The sequence below is a fragment of the Hemiscyllium ocellatum genome, chromosome 39 (assembly GCF_020745735.1).
Source record: "Hemiscyllium ocellatum isolate sHemOce1 chromosome 39, sHemOce1.pat.X.cur, whole genome shotgun sequence".
Taxonomy (NCBI): Eukaryota; Metazoa; Chordata; class Chondrichthyes; order Orectolobiformes; family Hemiscylliidae; genus Hemiscyllium; species Hemiscyllium ocellatum.
In genome coordinates, this window is record NC_083439.1 from 39,956,300 (window position 1) to 39,982,935 (window position 26,636).

The window sequence follows — 26,636 nt, forward strand, 5'->3', positions numbered from 1 at the left end:
GAGCCACCGTGCCGCTCTAATGTTCTGAGGACTTAGGTTCAAATCCCAAAAAATTGAATTCAGTTAATAAGTTAATCTAGTGGTAACCATGAAATCATTATTGATTGCCCTGTAGGGAAGAAAATCTGCCATCCTTACCTGGTCTCATCTACTGTGGAGTCACATATAATGTTAAAGTGTCAAACTGCGAAGTAACCAAGGAAATTAATGAAATGAGACAGACCATCTGGCCTCGATTATGTCAAACTCAACTTTGGCAACCTGGCAAAGGGTGTCCCTACCAATATTTGGGGGCTGCTGCTAAAATAGAGAGAACTCTCTCTCAGACTACTCAAACAGCAGCCTAACAATGAAATTCACTAAATAATAATTGATGGAGAATTTCCCAGACACCACTAACATCATTCCTGGGTACATTCTATCTCAGTACTGGGACAGATTCACCAGAGGTAGCAGCACAGAGGTAAACAGTTAGGAAACGATTATCTCGAAATCCTCATTGTTGCCTCTGACTCATGAAGTCTTCTGGCACCAAATCAAATTATGGGCAAGGAAACCTCCTGCTGCTGACCACATACAGCATCCCCCGCCAAAAATCTCTTTCTCTCTCTCTCACACAAACACACAGATGTGCGTGCGCACACACACAGAGGAAGGAACTTCTCCCTTGGTGGAAGAACCAATGACCAGGGATTATAGATTTAAGGTAAGGGACAAGAGGTTTAGAAAGGGTGAAAAGAAATATTTCCTTCACCAAGAGGGTGACAGGAATCTGGAACCCACTGCCTATAAGGATGGTATGGACAGAAATCCTCATAACATTTTAGTAATATTTAGTGTACACATGATGCTAAGGCATGTCTGGCTATAGGCTAAGTGCTAACATAGAGTAGAATAGTTAGGTGCTTGTTTTGACTGGCACAGACCTGATAGACCAAAGGCCTTTTTTATGCTGTACATCTGACTCTTTTTATGACTATCTTAAATTGGTGTTTTCTTAGCATTGCCTCACTAAAGGCAAGAGGCTCGAGTTGAGCTTGAAAGATAATCTAATGGAGATGTTTAAAAAGAAGAGATTTGACAGTATAAGCAAACTATTTCTGGTGGTAGGGGAATGTATAATGTTACAATTACAGTTATCACTTTTAGGAATTAAATCAGTAAATATTTTTTCACAAAGGGCATTAGAAATCTGGAACTATTTTCTTAAAAGCTATGGGGATGTCAATTTTAATGGGTCAAATTGGAGATTCATATCTGTAGTTTCTTGCTGAGTAAGGGTGTGGAGGGCTGGTCAACCAAGCTAGATAATAAAAACAATTTGTGGTGCAGATTTAAGGGACTGATTGGTCTCCTGTTCCCATGAATTGATAGTGACCAAGTTTCCTTTGAGTGATTCCTGTGGAAAGCAGTCAAATATTCTAATAACCTACATGAAAACATTTCTAACTTCATTTCTCCAGTGAATACTCACTTAACAACAAAAATCTCTTACTACTCATCCCCTGGAAATCATGTCAGTTTGCAAGTTTGGGGGAGGGATAGCTTTCTTGTTCCAAGATGGTGAGATTGCAATAAAAATATTAACAAATTCAAATATTGGGATGAGGTCCGTAGCAGAAATGTGACTCGACTAATAATCCAGAACCCCAAACTAATGTTCTCAGGACCCTGGATTGAATTCAACCATGGCAGGTGGCAAAACTAAAATCTGGAAAAAAAAGCTGGCCTACTGGCAACTGTGTAGCCATTAAGTATGTTATTGTTAAAATAGAAGCACATTCATATCTAAAACAGATACTGTATCACACAGATACCATTTCATATATTGGTGAAGAGGACTTGCCTATATAGGATTTATTATATATCCAGATAAAGCATTCTCATAACAGCACAGCTGGAATTTTAAATATATTTAATATTTTTAATTATTGGTTAAAACAAAAAATAAACTTACTCACTCATTTTGGTACTTAAAAACAAGGAATATTCACGTAAGACAATTTACTGTCACTACCCATATCCATTTTCAGAAATCCTCAGTGGCTGAACTCATTTATGAGGATAACATCATTCACAGCTGTCCATTTTATCAGGTTTGAGTAAACATCACAATTACTTATTTTTAAAGCAGATCCAAATTTTTAAAAATTTGACCACTGAAATTCAGATATGACAAACACTAAGTTGAAGCTAATCGAAACAGAATAAAATCATTAAACTTGAACAGCTATGGCAACAGGATAGTGCATCTTTGACTGTGGTCAGTGCTGATTGTAGTAGAGGACACTGACCGACCTTTAACCTCATGCTCCTGTGGATGGTCCCCTACGACCCGGTCTCCAGGAACATGAGCCTCCACCATCACCCGTCAGAGGATTAAAACCTATAAAATACAACATCAAACACTTTATCATTTCATTCAAAAATGCACGTTTCACTGTTTATCCTTTGACCTGTTTATCCCAGGAGCCCACAAACTTAATTAGGAAGCACCTTAATTGGATTCCGGAGATTGTAGTGACAACACAGTTTAGGGGAGAAAGACAGGAGGGAAGGGGATGAGGCTGGGAATAGGGAGGGAAGGGAAGGGAAGGGAGTTATAAGGATGATTTGGAGAAGCCAGTGTTGAACTGGGGTGTACAAAGTTAAAAATCACAGAACACCAGGTTATAGTCCAACAGGTTTAATTTGAAGCACTAGCTTTTGGAGCGCTGCTCCTTCATCAGATGGTGGAACAGTGTTCTGAAAGCTAGTGCTTCCAATTAAACTTGTTGGACTATAACCTTGTATTGAGTGTGTTATAGGGAGAGGATGTGACCGTAACATGAAAACTGGAGCCAAAGACCATTCAGCCCTTAGTATAATCATGCTTGATCCTGGATCTGAGTCCCATTTGGATACAGAACTGTCTCAAAAGGTAGAAGACAGAGGGTGGTGGTAGAGGGTTGTTTTTTAGACTGGAGGCCTGTGACCAGTGGAGTGCCACAAGGATCGGTGCTGGGTTCTCTACTTTTTGTCATTTATATAAATGATTTGGATGCGAGCATAAGAGGTAGAGTTAGTAAATTTACAGATGGCACCAAAATTGGAAGTGTAGTAGACAGCATAGAAGGTTGCCTTAGATTACAACGGAATCTTGATTAGATGGGCCAATGGGCCGAGAAGTGGCAGATGGAGTTTAATTCAGATAAATGCGAGGTGCTGCATTTTGGGGAAAGCAAATCTTAGCAGGACTTATACACTTATTGGTAAGGTCCTAGAGAGTGTTGCTGAACAAAGAGACCTTGGAGTGCAGGTTCATAGCTCCTTGAAAGTGGAGTCGCAGGTAGATAGGATAGTGAAGAAGGCTTTTGGTATGCTTTCCTTTATTGGTCAGGGTATTGAGTACAGGAGTTGGGAGGTCATGTTGCAGCTGTACAGGACATTGGTTAGGCCACTGTTGGAATTTTGCTTGCAATTTTGGTTTCCTTCCTAACGGAAAGATGTTGTGAAATTTGAAAAGGTTCAGAAAAGGTTTACAGGGATGTTGCCAGGATTGGAGGATGAGAGCTACAGGGAGAGGCTGAACAGGCTGGGGCTGTTTTCCATGGAGCGTCGGAGGCTAAGGGGTGACCTTATAGAGGTTTACAAAACTATGAGGGGCATGGTTAGGATAAATAGACAAGGTCTTTTCCTTGGGGTCCGGGAGTCCAGAACTAGAGGGCATAGGTTTAGGGTGAGAGGGAAAAGATATAAAAGGGACCTAAGGGACAACTTTTTCACGCAGAGCGTGGTACATGTTTGGAATGAGCTGTCAGCAGAAGTGGTGGAGGCTGGTACAATTGCAACATTTAAAAGGCATTTGGATGAGTATATGAATAAGAAGAGTTGGGAGGGATATGGGCGGATGCTGGCAAGTGGAATTAAGATTGGGTTGGGATATCTTGTCGGCATGGACGGGTTGGACCGTACGGTTTGTTTCAATGCTGTACATCTCTATGACTCCACTTTCCCAACCACAACCCATAATATTTGTGTGTCCTAAAACCTCTGTCTACCTCAATCTTAAATATAATCAATGATGGAATACCCACAATCCTCCATGTTAAGGTATTCACAACCCTGAAATGAAGAAACATTACACCTCAAAACAACTGGTCTCAAACCAAAGACGGTGTCCCCACTTTAAATGCCAGGGTATGGAGGCTATGTCTGGGTGAGATGTTCTTTGGAGGGTCGGCACAGTCTCAACGAGTCGAATGGCCTTCTTCCACACTATAGGGATTCTATGTTCTAAATTCCTAAGCCAAAACAAACAATTTCTATAACTCAGGGACACGCACCAAACAACCCTACTGCCCTGTGGCCAACCACTTCAACTCACGCTCCCACTCCTCAGAGGACATGCAAGTCCTGAGCCTCCTCCACTGCCAATTCAAAGCCACCAGCCAATTGGAGGAAGTCTCACCTTCTGCCTTGGGACCCTTCAACCACACGGCATCAACATTGACTTCGCGCATTTCCAAATCTTCGCTCCCCCACCTCATCACTGTCTTGACCTGTAATACCTTTCCATCTTCCTTCTCAGCTATCTGCTCCATCCTCCCCACTGACCTATTAGAGTTATCCCCCACCTGCACTCATCCCTTCCCACAGCCTCTCCCCCCTCCACATTCCTGATGGAGGGCTGATGCCTGAAATGTTGATCCTCATGCTCCTTGGATACTGGCAGACCTGCTGTGCTTTTCCAGTGCCACCCTTTTTGACTGACTTCTTCAGCATCTGCAGTTCTCACTTTCCTCTCTGTTTCTACCCTGTCAATACCCTTCAGAATCCTGCATATTGCAATGAGATCACCTTATTTTCTAAATTTCAGAGAATATACAACCAATTTACTCAACTTCCCAAAAGACAAGTGAACGTTAAAACCAGCTCTCGTGTTATTGGAACATATGAAATAGAAGTAGACCCTCCAGCCTGCCTGGTCACTCAACAAGATAGTGGTTAATCTGCTCCAAGGTTTCCAGTCATCTTTCACACCAGCTCATCACAGCCCTCAACTTCCAAAAATCTCAAAGATCTAACTACCTCCTCTTTAAATACTTGCAATGATCTAACCTCCACAATTCTTGAGGGTAGGGAATTCCAAACATTCACTACCCTTAGAGAAAAGACTCCTTTGCATCTTACTTTTAAACTGAGTATTCTCTTATCATAGAGTCATATAGCACAGAAACGGACCTTTTGGTCCAACTAGTCCTTGCCAACCATAATCCCAAACTAAACAACTCCACTTGTCTGTGCGTGGCCCATATCCCTCCGAACATTTCTTATGTACTTATCCAAAAGCCTTTTAAACACTAACTGTACCCAATTCCACCATTTCTGGAAATTCATTCCACGTACATGTGTTTTAAAATAAAATGCCTTTTTTAAAATCTTTTCCTCTCACCTTAAAAATATGCCCTCTGGGTTTGAACTCTCCTACATGAGGAGAAAATACACCAACATTCACTTTATTGATACCACTCATGATTTTATAAACCTCCTACGTTCCAGTGAAAGAAGTCCCAGCACATCAGGCTCTCTCAAACCTTCCGGCAATTTCCGGCAACATTCCTGGTAAATTTCTTCTGAACTCTCTCCAGCTTAATAATATCCTTCCTATAACAAGGCAACCAAATTGGGACACACCAACGTCCCAATTCCTATACTCAAAAGGTCTGAGCAATGAAGGCAAGAGTGCTAAATGCCTTTTTAACAACTTTATATGTGATGCAAACTTCAAAGAATTATGTACTTGAACTCTTAGGTCTCTCTATTCTACAACCCTACACAAGGCCGTACTTTTAATTGCATAAGATCTGCCCTTGTTTGTACTACCTCACATTTATCCAAATTAAACTCCTTCTCCCACTCTTTAGCCCATTGACCCAATTGATCAAGATCTCTTTGTAATCTTAAATAACCGTCTTCATTGCCCACAACACCACCAATTTTGGTGTAATCTGCAAATTTACTAACCATAAAGTACTAGCCACACTTTGTTTTTTCTTATCCAAATCATTTATATAAATGACAAACAAAAGTGGACCCAGCACTGATCCCTGTGGAACACCGGGTCACAGGCCTCCTGTCTAAGAAACAACTCTCCACCATCACTCTGTCTCCTGCCATTAAATCAATTTTGTATCTGATTGGCAAGCTCACCTTGAATCCCACCTAATCTAACTTTACTAATTAGTCTGCCATGCGGAACCTTGTAAAGAAGTAAACATTTATCACTCTGTCCTCAATCATCTTGGTTACTTCCTCAAAAAACTTAATCAGGTTTGTAAGACATGATTTCCCTCTCAAAAAATCATTCTGACTATCCCTAATTATTCCATGCCTCTCCAAATGCATATCAATCCTATCTTTCAGAATCATCTCCAACAACTTGTGGGCGGCACGGTGGCACAGTGGTTAGCACTGCTGCCTCACAGCGTCTGAGACCCGGTTTCAATTCCTGCCTCAGGACTGTGTGGAGTTTGCACGTTCTTTCCGTGTCTGCGTGTGTTTCCTCCGGTTTCCTCCCACAGTCCAAAGATGTGCGGGTCAGGTGAATTGGCCATGCTAAATTGCCCGTAGTGTTAGGTAAGGGGTAATGTATGGGTATGGGTGGGTTGCGCTTCGGCGGGTCAGTGTGGACTTGTTGGGCCGAAGGGCCTGTTTCCACACTGTAAGTAATCTAATCTAATCTAAAAAAAAACTTACCCACCACCGAAGTCAGACTCACAGGACTATAGTTCCTCGACTTCTCCTTACAACCCTTTTTAAGAAAAGCTACATTAGCCACTCTCCAGTCATCCAGCACCTCAACCGTAGTTATAAATGACACAAATATTTCTAAAAGGGAACTCACAATTTTGTCCCTAACTTCACACTTCAACTGTATCTCCTAGTTCCCATTTCTGGTAACATTTGCATATCTACCCTCTCAAGCCTCAGAGAATGCTGTATATTTCACTAAAGCCACTACTGGAATACTGCATGCAATTCTGGTCTACCTGCTATAGGAAGGGTGTTGCAAAGCTTGAAAGGATTCAGTAAAGGTTTACAAGGATGTTGCCAGGGTTTGAGCTACAGGGAGAGGCGAATAGACTGGGTCTATTTTCCCTGGAATGTCAAAGGCTGAGGGTGACCTGATAGAGGTTTATAAAATCATGATGGGCATGGATAGGGTAAACAGACATGGTCTCTTCCCTGGGGTATGAGAGCCCAAAACTAGAGAGAAAAGATTTATAAGAGGCAACTTTTTTATTTTACATAGAAGGTGGTGCATGTATGGAATGAGTTGCCAGAGGAAGTGGAGGAGGTACAATTAGAACATTTAAAATGCATCTGGACGGGTATATGAATAGGAAGGGTTTAGAGGGAAATGGGCCAAATGCTGGCAAATGGGACTAGATTTATTTAGGATATCTGGTTGGTATGGATGAATTGGACTGAAGGGTCTGTTTCTGCGCTGTACAACTCTGTAACTCTAAGACCACCCTTTGTTTTTTAAACTCTAATGATTAAAGGCCTAAGCTGTTTAGCCATTATTGATAAGTCAACTTCTTCATCTCAGGAATCAAATTAGTTAATCTTTCAACTGCCTCCAATGCTAGTACCTCCTTTCTTTAAATAAGGGAATTAAAATGTGCATACTATCCCAGGTTCGAACTCATCAACACCTTCTAAGTTGTAATAAGACTTCCTAATTTTTGAATTCCAATCCCTTTGCATAAAACTTCATTACATGCTGTACCTGTACGCTAATGTTTTGTGTTTCGTGCATAATAACAGATAGATCCCTCTATATTGCAGATTTTATTTCAACAGTTTCTCTTCATTTAAACATTCTGTCTCTTGATTCTTCCTACCAAGGTACAGGACCTCTCACATTCCAAAATTAAACTCCATCTCCCATATTTTTACCCTCTCACTCAGACAATCTATATCCTCTTGAAGATGCTTTGTGTCATTATTACTACATGCCCTCCCATCCTTTTTTCGGTATCATCAGCAAATTTGATCATACTCAGGTTTCCTCTCCTCTAATATTATTGGGACTTTGAGGTCTTCTTCAGATAATCCGAAATTCGGATAATCGAGGTTCCTCTGTAATTGAGGTTGTAAGACTGATCCTTGTGGCATTTCATTTGTTAAGCCTTTCCAGCCTGAAAAAGGCCCACTACAATCCCAAAAGCTGTTTTGTGTCTTAACCAATCCTCAACCCATGCTATGAGATCTCTTACTCATCCTACCTCAATTCCATGAGGACCTTATCAAATGCTTTAGTAAAGTCCATGCAGATACCCACTAATGTATCCTCACTTGACATTTTTGAGGAAGTAAAAATCAATTAAGTTTGAGAAACAAGACTTCTCCAGACAAAGCCACACTGACTATCCCTAATATGTCTATTCTACTCCTGTGGTTAAAGAAGATACAAAAATTTCTTTCAAGGTCTCAGCAATCTCTTTGCCTCCCTTAGTATACTGGGATTGATCCCATCAGGCCCTGGGGACTCATCTTAAATGTTTTTCAAGATACCAAACACCTCTTCCTTTTTAATAGCAACCTGTCGCTCCCTAATCTTATTATCCACATCCTTCTCCTTGGTGAATAACAATATAAAGTACTCATTAAGGACTTCACTCACTTTCTTTGACTCTGTGCATAAAGTCCCTCCTTTGACCTTGAATGGACCTACCCTTTGCTTAACTAGTCTCTTGGTCTTAAAACATATAAAAATATCTTGGAATTCTCTTTAATCCTACTTGACAAGGACATTTCATGATCCCTCTTACCTTCCTCCTAATTCTTTAACTTCTTTCCTGCTTCCTTTGTATTCCTCAAGGACCTTGCTTGATTTCAGTTTCCTACATCTGTTTCCTATCTCTTCTTGACTAAACTTTAATATCTCGTCATCCAAGGTTCCTGAATCGTGCCGTCCTTATCTTTCATCCTCACAGGAACATGTTGTCCTGAACTCTGGAAAAAACTCTCACGTCATAAAGATTTACCCTCAAAAAGCCATCCCATTCTAATTTCTCCAATTCCTGCCTAATATTGTTGTAATTAGCCTTCCTCCAATTTAGCACTTTCACTGTCTGATTTGTCATTTTTCAGAACAGCCTCAACTGTATCAGTCTCCATCACACACTCAGGCAGTGCAGTCCAGATCCAAACCATTCACGATGTAAAAATATTTTTCATGTCACCATTGGCTTTCCTGCCACTGGGTATTGTGTAATGAGAGAAGATTAACTAGCAACACTGTACTGCGAGATCTTTTGAGGAAGAGTAACCATAACATAGTAGAGTTCTTCATTAAGATCGAGAGCGATACAGTTAACTCTGAGACTAGAATTCTGAACTTAAAGAAAGCTAACTTTGATGGTATGAGGCATCGCTAAGATAAGCTAACCAAGGATACTTAATGGGTTGATGGTGGACAGAGAATGGCAAACATTTAAAGAATGCATGGATGAACATCAACAATTTTACATCCCTAACTGATGTAAAACAGGGAAAGTTGCTTAACCATGGCAAACAAGAAAGATCTGGGATAGTGCTAAAGCTAAAGAAGAGGCATATAAATTGGCCAGAAAAAGCAGCAAATCTGAGGACTGGGAGAAATTTAAAATTCAGAGGAGGACAAAGAATTTAATTCGAACGAGAAAATAAAATAATAAAAGCTTGCATAAAAACAGACTGCTAAAGCATCTATCGATATCATTATCACAGAAACCCTATAGTGTGGAAACAGGCCATTTGGCCCAACAAGTCCACACCGACCCTCTGAAGAGTAACCCACCCAGACTCAATCCCCTACCCTACTGCTCTAGATTTACCCCATGACCCATGCACCTACTCTACACATCCCTGAACATTATGGGCAATTTAGTACAACCAATTCACCTAATCTGCACATCTTTGGATGTGGGGGGAAACCAAAGCACCCAGAAGAAACCCACGTAGACACGAGGAGAATGTGCAAATTCCACACAGATAGTTGCCCAAAGCTGGAATCGAATCCAGGTCCCTGGTACTGTGAGGCAGCAGTGTTAACCACTAAGCCACTATGCCACCCTTATGTGAACAGAAAAAGACCGGGAAAGACAAACATAGGTCCCTTACAACTGGAATCAGGTGAATTCATAATGGACAACATAAAGATGGCAGACCAGTTGAACAAATACTTTGGATTTGTCTTCACTAAGGTGTACTCAAATAACCTTCTGGAAATGCTAGGGGACAGAGGGTCAAGCATGAAGGAGGAACTGAAGGAAATCTTTATTAGTCAGGAAATGGTATTGGGGAAACTTATCGGATTAAAACCCGATAATTCCCCAGGGCCTGATGCTCTGCATCCCAGAGTACTTAAAGACGTGGTCCTAGAAATAGCGGACACATGGGTGATAATTTTCCAGCATTTTTAAAAATAGGATTACACTAGCTACTCTCCAGTCCATTGAAGGGTAGCTAATGTAATCCCATTTTTTAAAAAAAGGATGGAGAGAAAATGGAGAATTATAGGCTGGTAAGGCTGGCATTGCTAGTGTGGAAAATGCTGGAGTCAATTATTACGGATGTAATAACTGTGCATTTGGAAAGTGTTGACAGGATCGGTTCAAGTCAGCATAGATTCACTAAAGGAAAATCATGCTTGACAGATCTTCTGAAATCGTTTCAGGATGTGACTAGTAGAGTGGATAAAGGTGAATCAGTAGATGTTGTGTACTTGGACTTTCAAAAGACTTCTGACAAGTTGGATATAAGATTTTTGTAATAAAAATTAAAGCTCATGGTATCAGAGGTAATGTATTGATGTGGATAGAGAACAGGATGGCAGGCAGTGACTAGTGGGGTGCCGCAGAGTTCTGTGCTGGGATCTCAGCTGATCTGGAAACCAATAAGATAAAGACACGCAATGAACAGATGAGCCTGAGCCAATGGGGAAAAGACACCATGACTCGAGAGAGGTAAAGGGAAAGGATAAAAGACGATCCTGGAGGCAGAGGCTCCAGAGACCACTATTGCAGAAGTAAATCCTACATCAGGGATGTGGAGGGGAGAGAGAGAGAGCGAGAGCGAGAGAGAGAATGTCAGGGGACTTGAGTGGGTGTATGAATAGGTTTTTAATACCATTTGTGGGAAATATACAAGTTTTAGTTTGTAATAGAATACGTAAGAAATAAGTGCATGGTATAATACATTAATAAAGGAACTTGTGAAGTTGTAAGAATTGACTCTTCTCTCTGTACACATTAGCAGCTGCAGCTGGCGATTGGTGAACTCATCAGGCGTCAACATGGGAATCCAGCGAAGGCTCACCAGACTGATTACTGGGATGGCAGGACCAACATATGAGGAAAGACTGGGCTTGTAATTGCTGGAATTTATAAGAATGAGGGGGAATCTCACAAAAACATATAAATCCTGATCGGAATCAACATGCTAGATGTGTGAAGAATGTTCCCGATGTTGGAGAAGTCCGAAACTAGGGATCACAGTCTAAGAATAAGGGGTAAGCCATTCAGGGCTGAGATGACAAGGAATTTCTTCACTCAGAGAGCTGTGAACCTGTGGAATTTTCTACCACAGAAAGCTGTTTGGGCCAGTTCATTAGATATGTTCAAGGGGGAATCGGATGTGGCCCTTGCGGCTATATGGTATGGAACGAAAACAGGAATGGGATACTGAAATTGCATGATCAGCCATGATCATACTGAATGGTGGTGCAGGCTGGAAGGGTTGAATGGCCCACTTCTACATCTATTTTCTATGTCTATGTTTACCTTAAACCAATGTCCTCTACTTCTTGGTCTTTCTGTCAATGGGATAGTTTACCTGTCTAATCTATTCAAAACCCTCATGATTTCAAATTTCGTTTTTAACATTCACCCCTTGAAGGACAACAAGCTCAGCTTCTCCAATCTCTCCAGATAACTGAATTCCCTCATCCCTGAAGCCATTTACATAATACTTTTCTGCATCTTTCCAAAATCCTTTTACATCCGTCCTAAGATGCAGTGCTCCGATTTTAGATAATACTTCAGTAGTTGTGGCATAACCAGTGTTTCCAACAAGTCATTTCCTTACTTTTATTCTCTATGCCACTACTTATAAAGCTCAAGATCCCAAGTGCTTTCTTAAAAACCATTTTTCAACCTGCTCCTTAAAGATTTGAGCAGATTTACTGCTAGAAACCACTGCAGAGAAACTTGTTAAACCGCCAGTCACTTAATAGGGAGTTTGTGCTTCAAAGTTCAGTCAGACTCAAGTTGAGCTGACCCACACAATCAGGTCAGAACATAACAGTTCTCCTCCAGCCTGATGAGGTACTGTTATTACTCCAAATTTGGAGCTTTTTAAATAGCTTTATGCCAAATTAAGCGGATGTGCTGGCAACTTTGTTAAATACAGTAAAAATAATTTTGACTTTACAGCATTTATGGCTTATAAACATTTATGTATTTGTTCATTTTTCCTAAACATATTTACTATTTTTGCACGAATGAATAAGCACTCACCGCCTCTCAGGGATTTCTTGTCAGATTTGGGTTTTGCTGCACTCATTGTACTGGATTCTGACTCCTGATGTTAAACACAATGACATAATTAGTGCAGTCTTATAAACAGTCTGTCTAGATTAGGTAGTGTTGATAATAAATACCACACTCAAAATAATCCTCAACAGAAATCTGGAGGTCCAGACTAATACCCTGGCACCAGGGGTTTAAAACGTATCACAGCAGCTTGTAGAATTTCAAATTAATTAATAAATCTGGATTTGAAAGTTAGTCTCAGTAATAATTGGACAATATTCAGGCTTGGGCTTGGGCAAGAAACATTCATGCCATTCAAGTGCCAGACAATGACTATCTCTAACAAGTGATCCTTAATGGCACTATCATTACAGAATCCCCGTGTCAACATCTTAGGGATTATCATTGATCAGAAACAGACCAGCCACATAAATACAGACTAGCCACAATCACAAATCAGGGGCTAGAAAGAAACTCACCTCTTGACTCCTCAAAAGCTATTCACGATCTACAAGGCACAAGTCAGGACATGATGAATACTCTCCACTTGTGGACAAGTGCAGCTCCATCAGGGTTTAAGAAGTTCCTCACCATACAGCATAAAGCATTCCTCTTAATTTGCACCCCATCCACTATTTTTAAATTCACTCCCGTCACACTAGTGCACAAAGACAGCAGTGTTCACTGCAACAACTCACCAAGGGTCCACTGACGACAGCACCTTCCAAAGCTCTTTGGAAGACAAGGTCAGCAAATGCATGGGATTGCATCATTGCAAGCTCCCTTCTCAGCAAACCAATATCCCGACTTGGAAATATATTGACATTCCTTCACTATTGCTCAATCAAGATCCCTGGATTCCCTCCCTAACAGCACAATGGATGTACTTATCCACATGGGCTGCAGTAATTCAAAAATTCAGTTTATCATCACCTTCTCAAAAGCAATTATAGGGGGCAATAAACGCTGGCCTAGCCATTGACTCCCACATCCCACAAATAAATGAAAAAATCCATCTGGTTCACTCAGGCCCTTTGGGAAAGGGAATCTTATCTCCTTACCTAGACTAGTGTACATGTGACTTGTACAACGTGGTTGACTCTTAATTACCTCTATAACCCAATAAGCCACTTAATCCAAGGGCACTCAAGAATGAACAAATGCTGGCCATGCCAGCATTACCCAAACACCATGAAATAATAAACAACAAAACATAAGAATCATATTACAGGATGCAAGTTGGTTCTCTTCCGGAAACTCTTTCCTTCTTGCATATTCTCCCATGCCTCGATTTTCTCTCTCCTCTTCTCTTCTTCAATCTGAACAAAACAAAAGGAACTTCACACATATGTCAGTTATCACAAAAGTCAATTCATGCTTATTTTCTTACACTGTCTCTCTATTTACAATAGGCACATTTTAACACTGTATTGGTCCACACTCTTGTTCAGCAAATGATGTATCTGACCCTTCAGTTTCTCCATACCCATCACTGTCTCTCTTTTTTTACTCAAGGTATTCCCCCCAAAACAATCTTGACTGACACTTATCCCAATAAATATACTTGTGCCTGGTAGCCCATCTACCAACTCCATTAACCTCATGTAATTTACAATTCACTTTGCTTGCTAATCCTCTGTGAATTATTGAATCTTGCAGCTCAGGAGGCCACTTGGCCGACTGTGGCCATGCTGGTTCTCAAAGACGTCTCAAATTGATCCTGAACCTCTGTTCTTTCTCCAGAACACACTAACCTTTCTCTTTTCCAAGTATATATCTAATTTAGCTTTGAAAATTCCATTGATTCTGTTTAAATCAGTCATGCAGGTATTGCATTCCAACATTCCATTGCTCAACGACATGCTGTTAAACAAAGCTTCTCTTCAGTATCCCTGTGAATCTAATTAATTTTCTTATGTCTTGCTGTCCTGCAGTGTGGAAATACTTTTTTGTCTTGGTACAGTTTGAAATTATATTTCCCATATTGACATCAAAATCATCAATTGACAATAGGTGTACAAAGTTAAAAATCACACAACACCAGGTTATAGTCCAACAGGTTTAATTGGAAGCACTATCTTTCAGAGTGCTGCTCCTTCATCAGGTGGTTGTGGAGTACACAACTGTAAGACACAGAATTTATAGTAAAAGTTTACAGTGTGATGTAACTGAAATTATACACTGAAAAATACCTTGTTTGTTAAGTCTCTCATCTGTTAGAAACCACACAGACACACACATACACACACTTCTACACTCACACATGCACCCTCTCACAGACTTGGACTCCTTTAAACACACACATCTTTCTCACAGACACTTACAACACCCCCGCCCCACCACACACATGTGGGGTGAATTTGTACTTGTAGAGTTCCATTGTACTTTGCTCAAAAACTGCATGAATCCATGTAAGACTCTTAACTCATTTTTTAGATTAGAATCAGTCTAAACAGAAGATCTGATGAGGAAAGGCTGAGAGACTTGAATCTGTTCTCACTGGCAAGACGGCGGCAAAGAGGGGATTTGATACAGATATACAAGATGATCAGAGGATTAGATTGGGTAGACACTAAAGTCTTTTTCCTAGGATGATGACGTCAGCGTGTACAAGGGGGCATAACTACAAATTGAGGGGTGATAGATTTAAGATAGATGTCAGAGGCAGGTTCTTTACGCAGAGAGTGGTAAGGGTGTGGAATGCCCTACCTGCTAATGTAGTCAACTCAGCCACATTAGGGAGATTTAAACAATCCTTAGATAAGCACATGGATGATTTTGGGATAGTGTAGGGGGACGAGCTGAGAATAGTTCACAGGTTGAGGGCCAAAGGGCCTGTTCTACGCTGTATTGATCTGTGTTCTATGTTCTAAACATTATGGCACAGACAACAGCACACAGGGGGCTACCTTCAACTCATTATCTGGGCTGACACCAATTGTTAAAGTAGGGTGGCTCAGTGGTTAGCACTGCTGCCTTACAGAACGAGGGTCCCTGGTTCGATTCCGGCCTCGGGTGTGTGCACATTCTCCCAGTGTATGTGTGGGTTTCCTCTGGATGCCCCGGTTTCCTCCCATAGTCCAAAGATGTGCAGGTCAGGCGAATTGGTCATGCTAAATTGCCCATAGTGTTAGGTGCATTGGTTGGAGTGAAATGGGTCTGGATCGGTTACTTTTCGGAAGGTCAGTGTGGACTGGTTGGGCCGAAGGGCCTGTTTCCACACTGTAGGGAATCTAATCTTAATCTGAGAATGTAACTTTTGAAAATAGTTTTGTGATTTACATATGAAAGAAGTGGTCATTCTAACAGATGAGAGACTTAACAAACAATTAAGGTATTTTTCAATGTATAATTTCAGTAACATCATACTGTAAACTTTTGCTATAAATTCTGTGTCTTACAATTGTGTACTCCACAACCACCTGATGAAGGAGCAGCGCTCCCAATTAAACCTGTTGGACTATAACCTGGTGTTGAGATTTTTAAGTTTGTACACCCCAGTCCAACACCGTCATCTCCAAATCAGGTGGTAACATTGTGATCAGCTAATTTGCTGCAGTCTTACTTCTTTCTGCTTTTCTCGGTATTTTGCTGCCTGGGCATCCAGCTCCTGTTGCATCCGATGGCGAGCAGCATCCATTGCTTCCTGGCGCCTCATTATTAATGATGGTTCTAATTTCAAACAGAATAAAACCATTCCGTAAGCAGCACACTTGTCTTTGTTCAATGAAATAATTTATTTTTTAAAATTCTTCAAGATTTTTTTGGCAATGGAAATTTCATGACTGCTTTTGTAACCGTCAACCACTATTAGGAATAGGTAATTTCTGGCAACTTTAAATAGAAATCAAGAATAATTGAGAATGACGATGATTCAATTTTACTATCCAAGATAGACTAAAAACCTCTTGCCTTCACTCCAGATTAGATTGGTTAGGGAACACTCTGCTAAATGTGGAAGTCTATTTCATAATTGGTCACCGTGCCAACACAATAGAATTAAGGGCTAAAGGAAAACTCAAAATAAAAAATGGAATTAATTCATTGGGTCCTGGATATCTAGCTTTTGTCTCCATTTCTTTGTCACAGTTATTTACTGACACTGAATCAAGTTTGCTCTTCCCTTGATTTATTTTATTGAGATACCTGATATGTTATCCTCATGCTCGACTGTAATATAAAGAACAAAAGAACAAAGAAAATTACAGCAATGTGTTCCAGACACCCACCACCCTCTGCGTAAAGAACTTACCATGCATATTTCCCCTAAACCTTTCACCTCTCACTTTGAACTCGTGACTCCTAGTAATTCAGTTCCACACACTGGGAAAAAGCTTCTTGCTATCCACCCTGTCATGATTTTGTCAACCTCAAATCAGGTGCCGCCCAACCTCTGTCTTTCTAATGAAAATAATCCTAATCTACTCAACCTCTCTTCATAGCTAGCGCCCTCTATACCAGGCAACATCCTGGTGAACTTCCTCTGCACCCTCTCCAAAGCATCCACATCCTTTTGGTAATGTTGCGACCAGTGGTGACCAATACAAAGCAGGTATTCAGTACACGTGTCATTAAGTACTTTGAACATCAGCAGTTTTCACATGTAATTTTATCTGTTGACTGTTCTGCCCACATATCAATGTTCCGTTTCACCCCTCCAAAACTCAGCATTACAGTACGAACTATATATATAGATCATTGGCGTCTAGAAGCTGGCCATGATCTTATTATATGGTGGAGCAATCAGATTACTTCAGATTTCCAGCTAGCCACAAATCTTTTACCCTCGTGAATCAAAAATGGTCCTACCCGTCTTTTAAAAAATATAACAAGACTGCATCCATTACCTGTTGAGGAAAAAGTTCCAAAGTCACTTACCCTTAAAGAAAAACTTCTCATCTTTTAAACAGGTGACCTCTGATTTTTAAAACAGTGATCCCTACTTAAACATTCTCCCATAAGAGGAAGCATCCTTTCCACAACCGTCCTGTCAAGACCACTCAGGATACTGCACATTGCATTAAGTTGTCTCTTACTTTTCTAAGCTCCAGTGAACACAAGTGCAGCTAACTTTTCTTCATAAGATAACCCCACCAATTGCAATATTAGCCTTGTAAAACGTTCTTTGAACTACCTTCAACTCAGGTTGTAAGTTTGCTCACTGAGCTGGTAAATTTATTCTCAGACTTTTCAACACCATGCTAGGTAGCATCATCAGTGAGCCTCTGATGAAGCGCTGGTGTTTTCTCCCGCTTGCTATGTGCGTGTCTTGGTCTGATGTGGTGGGTGATATCACTTCTGATTCTTTTTCTGAGAGGTTGGTAAATGTTTGTTTGTTAATAGAGTTCCGGTTTCAATGCCAGACCTCTACGAATTCTCATGAGTGTCTTTGTTTAGCCTGTCCCAGGATGGATGTATTATCCCAGTTGACCTGGTGTCTCTCTTTGTCTGTGATAGTTGGTCATGTCTTTTGGTGGCTAGTTGGTGCTCATGTATCCTGGTGGGTTGTTTCCTGCCTGTTTGTTTAAAGTGATGTTTGTTGCAGTCCATGCAGGGTATTTTGTATAGGACATTCGTTCTGCTGGTTGTTGGTACGGGGTTCTTTAAATTTGTCAGGAGCTGTGTCAGTGTAGTGGTAGGTTTGTGGGCTACCATGATGTCTTGGGGCTTGAGTAGTCTGGTCGTGATCTCCGAGATGTCTTTAAGGTATGGCAGAGTCTGTGGGCGTGTTGTGACTTCTTGTTTAGATCTGTTGTGTAAGAATCGGCAGACTGCACTTATCGGGTAACTGTTGTTCCTGAATACATTGCATAAGTGCTTGTTCTTGGCTTCCCGTAGTTCCTGGGTGCTGCAGTGGATTGTGGTTCATTTAAATAATGTCCTGACACAGCTCAATTTGTGGGTGTTGGGATGATTGTTCCTGTAGCTGAGTATCTGCTCAGTGTGTGTGGCTTTCATGTATGCGCTGGTCTGCATGGAAAAGCCAATTTCAATGGAAATTGGCTTTTCATTCTACTGTGACGTCTAGGAAGGGGAGTCTGTTATTGTTCTCTTCCTCTTTGGTGAACTTTATACCAGTAAGGATGATGTTTGTGTTTGTGGGTTTCTTCTAATTTGTTGCGTTTCATGGTGACAAAGGTGTCATCCACATAGCAGACCCAAAGCTTGGGCTGAATCATGGGAAGGGCTGTTTGTTCTAACCTCTGCATAACTGCTTCTGCTAAGAATCCTGATATTGGTGATCCCATAGGCCGATCTTAATTAACAAACATATCGATTTGGACCCCACTTACCAAGTCTCAAAAATAAGAACCAGAACTGATATCACCCACCACAACAGACCAAGACACACATGTAGCAAGCAGGATAGAACACCAACTTCATGGAGACTCAACTGATGATGCTATCTAGCATGGTGTCGAAACATCTGAGAACAAAACTACCAGGTCAGTGAACAAACTTACAATGTGATCCACAACCTGAGCTACAAATCTTCTCCAAAATTGCATAATTTCAACTAATTTACATCCTTCCTGAAATAAGGAGACCAGTACCATGTGATTTCACCAATGTCCTATATAATTGAAGCATAACCTGTTTCCAGTTCCTCTCAAATAATTAGAACATTGTTAGCTTCACTCATTACTTGCCATACCTACCTTTTGTGATTCATGCACTCAACAGCCCTCTGAAATAGACTAACAAATTATTCAGTTGCAAGAACTGCTAAAAGATCTCAACAAAGAAATCATTCCAGATAGACCACCTATCATTGACTGAGGCTCCAGAAAAAATAAGAGCAGAAACAGCCCTGTTAATGCTGCAACCCTTCCAACTAACATCTTGTGTGCACGCACAATAATTCGAAGGCAACAGCACAGTCCATAATCATATCTTCCAGGCATCACCATCACCATCTTTGGATATGTCCTGTCCTGCAGCAATTGTGGCAGCACAGTAGTAAAATCAGGAGGGAATTGCCCTGGAAGTTCTCAACATTGATTCCGGATTCCAAGAAGTCTTATGGTATCAGTTAAACAAGGAAACCTCCTGCTGAATATCACATACCGTTCTCCCTCAGCTGATGAATCAGTACTCCATGTTGAACATTTGGAGAAAGCACGGAGGGTGGCAAGGGCTCGGTATGTACTCTAGGTTGGGGATTTCAGTATCCAACACCAAGAGTAGCTCAGCAGCAGCAGTACTAATTGATCTGGTCAGATCCTAAAAGTTGCTAGACTGGGTCTGCTGCAGGTGCTGAAGGAACCACGAGAGAGAAACATAGTCGATCTCACATTCACCAATATGCTTCCAGTAGACCTATCTTTCCATGAGTAAGAGTGACCTTTGCACAACCTTTATGGAGACAAAGTCCCACCTTCATATTGAGAATATCCTCCATTGTGTTGTGTGGCACTATCACTGTTCTAAATGGGACAGACTTCAAACTGATCAATCAACTCATGGTGCAGTGGGCACAGACTCACATTCCAATACAATCTGCAAACTTATGGCCTGGCATTTCTTATACTCAATCCTTTCCATCAAGCCTTGTTCAATTGAGAGAGCAGCAGGGCATGCTAGCAGCAGCACCAGGTATACTTAAAAACAAGGGGTCAACCTGGTGAAGCTATCAAACAACATAAGCAGCAAGTGATAAAGCTAAGCAATCCCACAACCAGCAGATCAGATCTAAGCTCTACAGTCCTGTCACATTCAGTCATGAGTAGTGGTGGACAATTTAGCAACTCACAAGAGGAGGATGCTTTACAAACATCACCTTCAATTTTGGAACAGTCCAATACATCAGTGCATTAGGTTAAGGTGAAGCTTTTGCAGCAATTCTGAGCCAGAAGTACAAACTGAATGACCTATCTTGGCCTCCTCCAGTAGCTCCAGCATCACAGATGCAATCTTCAGTCAATTCAAGTCACTCCATGTGGTCTCAAGAAACAGTTGGAGGTACTGCATACTGCAAATGCTGTGGGTCCTGATAACCTTCCAGCAATAGTACTGAAGACTTTCTCAGAGGGAAAAATCTGAGCTTATTCAACCTTTCTTCATAAGGCAAGCACTCCAGTCCAGGTAGCATCCTGATAAGCCTTCTTTGCACCCTCTCCAAAGCCTGTGTGTCTTTCCTATAGTAGGGCGACCAGAACTGGACACAATATTCCAAGTGTGGTCTCACCAGGGACTTGTAGAGCTGCAGCAAAACCTTGCGGCTCTTAAATTCGATCCCCCTATTAATGAAAGCCAAAACACCATATGCTTTCTTAACAATCCTATCCACTTGGGTGGCAACTTTGAGGGATCTATGTACTTGTACACCCAGATTCCTCTGTTCCTTCACACTGCCAAGAATCCTGTCTCTCATCCTGTATTCAGCATTCGAGTTCGACCTTCCAAAATGCATCACTTCACATTTATCCAGGTTGAACTCCGTCAACCCAGCTCTGCAGCCTGCAGTAGCCCTCTATACTATCGACAACACCTCCAACCTTTGTGTCATCTGCAAATTTACTAACCCACTCCTCGATCTCCACATCCATGTCATTTATAAAAACTACAAAGAGCAGAGGCCCAAGAATAGAACCCTGCAGGACCCCACTCAACACTGACCTCCAGGCAAAATACTTCCCATCTTCAACTACTCTCTGCCTTCTGTCAGTCAGCCAATTCTGAATCCAGATAGCCAAATCTCCCTGTATCCCATACTTCCTGACTTTATGAATGAGCCTATCATGGGGAACCCTCTCAAATGCCTTGCTGAAGTCCATATACGCCATATCCACTGTTCTACCATCATCAACTAGTCTTGACACCTCCTCAAAGAACTCAATAAGATTTGTGAGGCATGACCTGCCCCTCACAAAGTCATGTTGACTGCCTTTAATCACACTATGCTTTGCCAAATAGTCATAAATCCTATCCTTCAGAATTCTTTCCACAACTTTGCTGACCACAGACGTAAAACTGACTGGTCTGTAATTGCCAGGGATTTCCCTATTACCCTTCTTGAAAAGAGGAATAATATTTGCCTCCTTCCAATCCTCTGGTATGACTCCTGTGGAGAGTGAGGAGGCAAATATTCTCGCCAGCGGCTTAGCAACCTCCTTTCTCCCTTCCTGGAGCAGCCTAGAATAAATCTGGTCTGGCTCTAGAGACTTATCAATCTTAATGTTTTCCAAAATTTCTAGCACATCAACTTCATCAATCTTGATCTGGTCAAGACTGTATCCCAGCTCCTCTAAGTTTTCATTTACAACAAGTTTCCTTTCCTTGGTGAAAACCCAAGCAAAAAAACTCATTTAAGGCTTCCCCTATCTGTTCAGACTCCATGCACAAGTTCCCTATGCTATCCCTGATTGGCCCTACCTTCTTTCTGCTCATTCTCTTATTCCTCACATAGGAGTAAAATGCCTTTGGGTTCTCCCTAATCCTCATTGCCAAGCCTTTCTCGTGCTCCCTCCTGGCTCTCCTCAGTCCATTGCTGAGCTCCATTCTAGCAAGCCTGAAATCCGCTAAAGCTGTGCTAGATCCTTGCTTCATCCACCTTACGTAAGGTGCCTTCTTCCTTTTGACAAGAAGTTCCTTTGTTCTCGTCATCCAAGTTTCCTTAAGCTTACACCCTCTTATCTGTCTCAGAGGAACAAATTTGTGCATCACTCACAACAACTGCTTCTTAAATAGTCTCCACATGTCTGCTGTGTCCTTTCTGTGGAACAACTGCTCCCAGTCTGTACTTTCCAACTCCTATCTGATAGCGTCATAATTTCCTTTTCCCCAATTAAATGTCTTCCCTCGGTAATTGCTTCTTTCACTCTCCAAGGCTATGCTAAATATGAGGCAGTTGTGATCACTTTCACCAAAGTGCTCTCTCACCATGAGATCTGACACCTGTCCTGGCTCACTGCAGAGCACCAAATCCAAAATGACCTCTCCCCTCATTGGCCTGTCTACATACTGAGAAAGGAAACCCTCCTGAACACACCTGACAAAACAGTTCCATCCAAACCATCTGCACTTAGGAGGTTCCAGTCAATATTGGGAAAGTTGAAATCACCCATAACAACCACCCTGCTAGTTTTGCATTTTTCTAGAATCTGCTCGCCTAGGAGATCCTGCTATTAGGGGGTCTGTAGAAAGCCCCAATGCTGTAGCTGTTCCCTTGCTGTTCCTAACTTCCACTCATACTGACTCAGTCGACAAACCTTCCTCAACAACCTTTGTTTCTGTACCTGTGATGCACTCTCTAATTAGCAATGCTACACCCCCTCCTCTTTTTCTACCCTCCCCATTCTTGTAACATAAATTTGGCAGTCTGGTCCAGGATTGTAACAAGTCGTAAATAGGCTGTCTTAGCAATGTTCAGAGGCTCAGCTAAGGGTAATCCAGTTTGCTTCAGCTTGGATTTCATTGTGAGGTCCTTTGTTCAGGCCCATCCCACTGGAAGTAATAGTTCTTCTCTAATTACATTATCAAATCCTTTAATTATATTAAACAGCAATCAATCAACTCAATCTTCTATATTCAAGATACGGAGGTGCCAGTGCTGGACTGGGGTGGACAAAGTTAAAAATCACACAACACCACGGGCAGCACGGTGGCACAGTAGTTAGCACTGCTGTCTCACAGCGCCTGAGACCCGGATTCAATTCCCGACTCAGGCGACTGACTGTGTGGAGTTTGCACGTTCTTCCCGTGTCTGCGTGGGTTTCCTCCGGGTGCTCCGGTTTCCTCCCACAGTCCAAAGATGTGCAGGTCAGGTGAATTGGCCATGCTAAATTGCCCGTAGTGTTAGGTAAGGGATAAATGTAGGGGTATGGGTGAGTTGCGCTTTGGCGGGTCGGTGTGGATTTGTTGGGCCGAAGGGCCTGTTTCCACACTGTAAGTAATCTAATCTAATCTAAACCAAGTTATAATCCAACAGGTTTATTTGGAAGTACTAACTTTCAGAGCGCTGCTCTTTCATCAGGTAACTACTGGGGCAGGATCATAAGACACAGAAGCTATAGCAAAAGATCACAGTGTCATGCAAATGATACAATATATTGAATAGTTACCTGATAAAGGAGCAGCCCTCCGAAAGCTAGTAGTTCCAAAATAAACCTATAGGACTATAACCTGGCGTTGTGCGATTGTTAACTTCTATATTCAAGGAAGCACAAACCTAACTGAGGTCCACATAATTTAGCCTTGATTATTGTTCTGCACTGCACCCCTTCCAAAGCCATTACATCCTTTCTGAAATTTGGGCTCAGTGGCTAGCACTGCCGCCTCACAGAGCCAGGAACCTGGATTTGTTTCCAGGCTTGGGTGACTGTCTGGATTTTGTACATTGTTGTTGTATCCATGTGGGTTTCTGCTGGGTGCTCCAGTTTCCTGCCACAGTCCAAAGATATGTAGACTACGTGGAGTAGCTATGCTAAATATTAGATTACAGGAATAGAATGGGGTCTGGTTCTGTGTAGGACTCTCTTTGGATGGTCCGTGCAGACATAATAGGCCAAATGACCTCTTTCCACCCCGGAAGTGATGTATGATTCTATGAAATATGAGGCCCAGAACTGGATTCAGTTTCTCCAGATGGGATTAAGCCATGGCATGATTTCCAGCCACTTGTATTCCAACTACATTACAATAAAGGCTGTCTGCTGGCTCCTCAACAGTGAGAAAACAGTTGTATCTGATTTTCATGGGTGCAAAGTAGATGATCTGACACTTCCCATTGTTTGGTCCAGTCTGATTGAATGAAGAAATCAGGAAACAAATTACAAAATAATCCATTATCACCAATGACTTTCAGGATTCTCTCTTAAAATTCTAGCTATTATATGTATTTGAAACCTTCAAAGTCAAGAGTCTGTTATTGCTCTGCATTCAAGGCAGAATGACAAGTTTACAACACGCTCAGAAAGACAAAATGCAAATAAGACAAAGTCTGTACCAAGCTGAGCTTCGGAAGCCTGCGTCCGCTTGTGGCTTCTTGACTGCAACACACCGTTAATCCTCTGCAACATGTAGTAGACAGCAATACAGCTGAAGAGGATGTACCAGCCATATTCAGACAGAATGTTTAGCACTTGCGTCACTGAAAGGAAAATGGAATCAACTGTTGACACTATTTTTACAGCATGATAAAGCAAGTGTAAATAACTAAGCTCAGATTTGCTCATTACAGGCTGCTATTAGTTTGTTAAAACTTATATCCCTGGAGCAAGCACAGCTGCCAAGTCCCCTGCTCTTGATCCCTTTTGAGTGACACCTGCTAGATTTGGGACAACAATATGCTTATTATCCAATAGTTTTGTGACGTATCTATAGATTTGTGTGTAAGTATCTTTGAAACTGATTGGAATTCTTGAGAATGTAACTGTCAAACATATGGCATCTTGGGCCTTTATCAGCAGAGTTATTGAGTAGAAAGACTGGGGGGATTATACTGAACTTTAATCAAACTCTGATTGGGCCACATGTAGAGCTAATGGAACAAGGTTTAAATAGCAAGGTTTTGGGTACGGAATATAAATATAAGTGGTAATGACCTAGAACTTGTTCTCCATCAGCACAATAGACAGGAATGATAAATGATTTTAAAAGGGAATTGAATGGACTTTTGAAGGAAACACATATAGGGCTACGAGGATCAAATGGGGGAAATGGACTGCTCTGCAGAAAACAGCATGGATTCAATAGTCTGAATGGCTTCTTTCTGTGCCATAATACCTCCATGAGTTATAAATGATTAATATACATTTGACTTGATGTATTTGGTTCATCATTGCCATAGGTCCAGAGATGTAAAATAATATATTTTTCTATGCTAACCAAACAAATCATACCTTACACCAGGTACAACAGAGTGATAGAAAAAATGCAGAATATACTGCTACAATTGCAAAGAAGAATCAACTCTAATACGTGAGAGCTCCTTTCATAAACCTGATAGCAGGGAGGAAGCTGTTCTTAAATCCACTGGCATATATTTTCAAATATTTGTATATTTTGCCTGGTGGAAGACAGTATATCTGGGATAGGAGGTTTTCATGACAGACTGGGCTGTGTTCACCCTCTGTAATTTCCTGTGGTGTTGGGCAGGGCAGTTGCTATACCAAGCAGTGAAAGTTTCTATGATGCAGTTAAAAAAAATTGGCCAGTCATTATGAGCATGCCGAATTTCCTTAGCCTTCTGAGGAAGTATAGGCATTGGCATGCTTTTGTGATGGTAGTGTCAGCGTGAATGGACCAGGACAGATTATTGGCGATATTTATCCTTATACAATATATGCACACATGATAATGACATCTTTAAATATATGCATACAGAGATGAACCAAGAGAACACGTTAAGCTACAATGCACCTGACTGTCACTAAACCAGGGTGTCATAGCTGACAGTGACAAGTCAGCATTCAACCTTGCTAGTTCCTGCCACGTTAGCTGCACTTCCTGCCACCTACCTCACCTACTTCACATCCTTACACCAACCACCCACTTGATTCACCCATTTCCCCAATTCCCTGTCTCCCCCCCAATTCCTTTAACATTCCACATTATTATCCCTATTATTACCTTCCCCCACAATTTTCCTCTCTTCACATCCATTATTATCCCTGTCCCTCCATCACCCCCTCATTTACCATCTTCACATTCTTCCTGCTAACCTCCCCCACACTCACCCTCTTCCCTCCACCTCCCTCCTCATTTACTCTCGTTCCTCATCCGCTATTCCCCCTAATTTACCCTCTTCTCTCTACCTCCCACTGCAACACCCACTTCTCTCATTTGCCTGACACCCCGTTCACCACTGGCCTCATCGCCCTACCCCCCCCCCCCCCCACCCCGCTGCAATCCCCCCTCCCCCATTCCCCATCTCTCCCCTCTCCCCCACGTCTGCCCTTGTTCTCTCCTTCCATCTTCTCCCTCTCGTTCACGTTTTGTCCTCCGGTCTCCACTAAGTCCGCCCCCACAGCTCTAACCGCTTCCCTCACTCACAACCTGTCGCCGTCTTTAGTTCCTCCATTGCTCCACTTCCGGTGCCGGGCAACAGACTTCCGCTCTCCACCGCCAATC

The 26,636-nt window shown here is 41.7% G+C and overlaps 1 protein-coding gene across 2 annotated transcripts; it reads right to left on the reverse strand.

Annotated features, from left to right (window-relative positions):
• Positions 1-1,898: 1,898 nt before the first annotated feature.
• Positions 1,899-26,618, reverse strand: selenos (selenoprotein S). 2 transcript variants are annotated; one of them, XM_060853306.1, is made up of 6 exons: positions 26,559-26,618; positions 24,511-24,654; positions 16,129-16,235; positions 13,793-13,882; positions 12,549-12,612; positions 1,899-2,386 (listed from the first exon to the last, which is right to left on the reverse strand). In XM_060853306.1, exons 1-6 carry the CDS (start codon positions 26,584-26,586, stop codon positions 2,307-2,309), a joined length of 513 nt encoding a protein of 170 aa, XP_060709289.1. In that variant the 5' UTR covers positions 26,587-26,618; the 3' UTR covers positions 1,899-2,306. The 2 variants fall into 2 exon arrangements, with proteins under 2 accessions (XP_060709289.1, XP_060709291.1); XM_060853308.1 differs by having other exon boundaries at positions 26,562-26,600.
• Between the last annotated feature and the right edge of the window lie 18 nt (positions 26,619-26,636).

Excerpts from the sequence above, each read along its gene's own strand:
- selenos (XM_060853306.1), bottom strand. The coding sequence starts at position 26,586 with ATGGAGGAACTAAAGACGGCGACAGGTT. Across the intron at positions 12,613-13,792 it reads AGAGAACCAACTTGCATCCT|GAGTCAGAATCCAGTACAAT; the intron begins GTAATATGATTC and ends GTTTAACATCAG. Across the intron at positions 2,387-12,548 it reads CAAGAAATCCCTGAGAGGCG|GTTTTAATCCTCTGACGGGT; the intron begins GTGAGTGCTTAT and ends TGTATTTTATAG.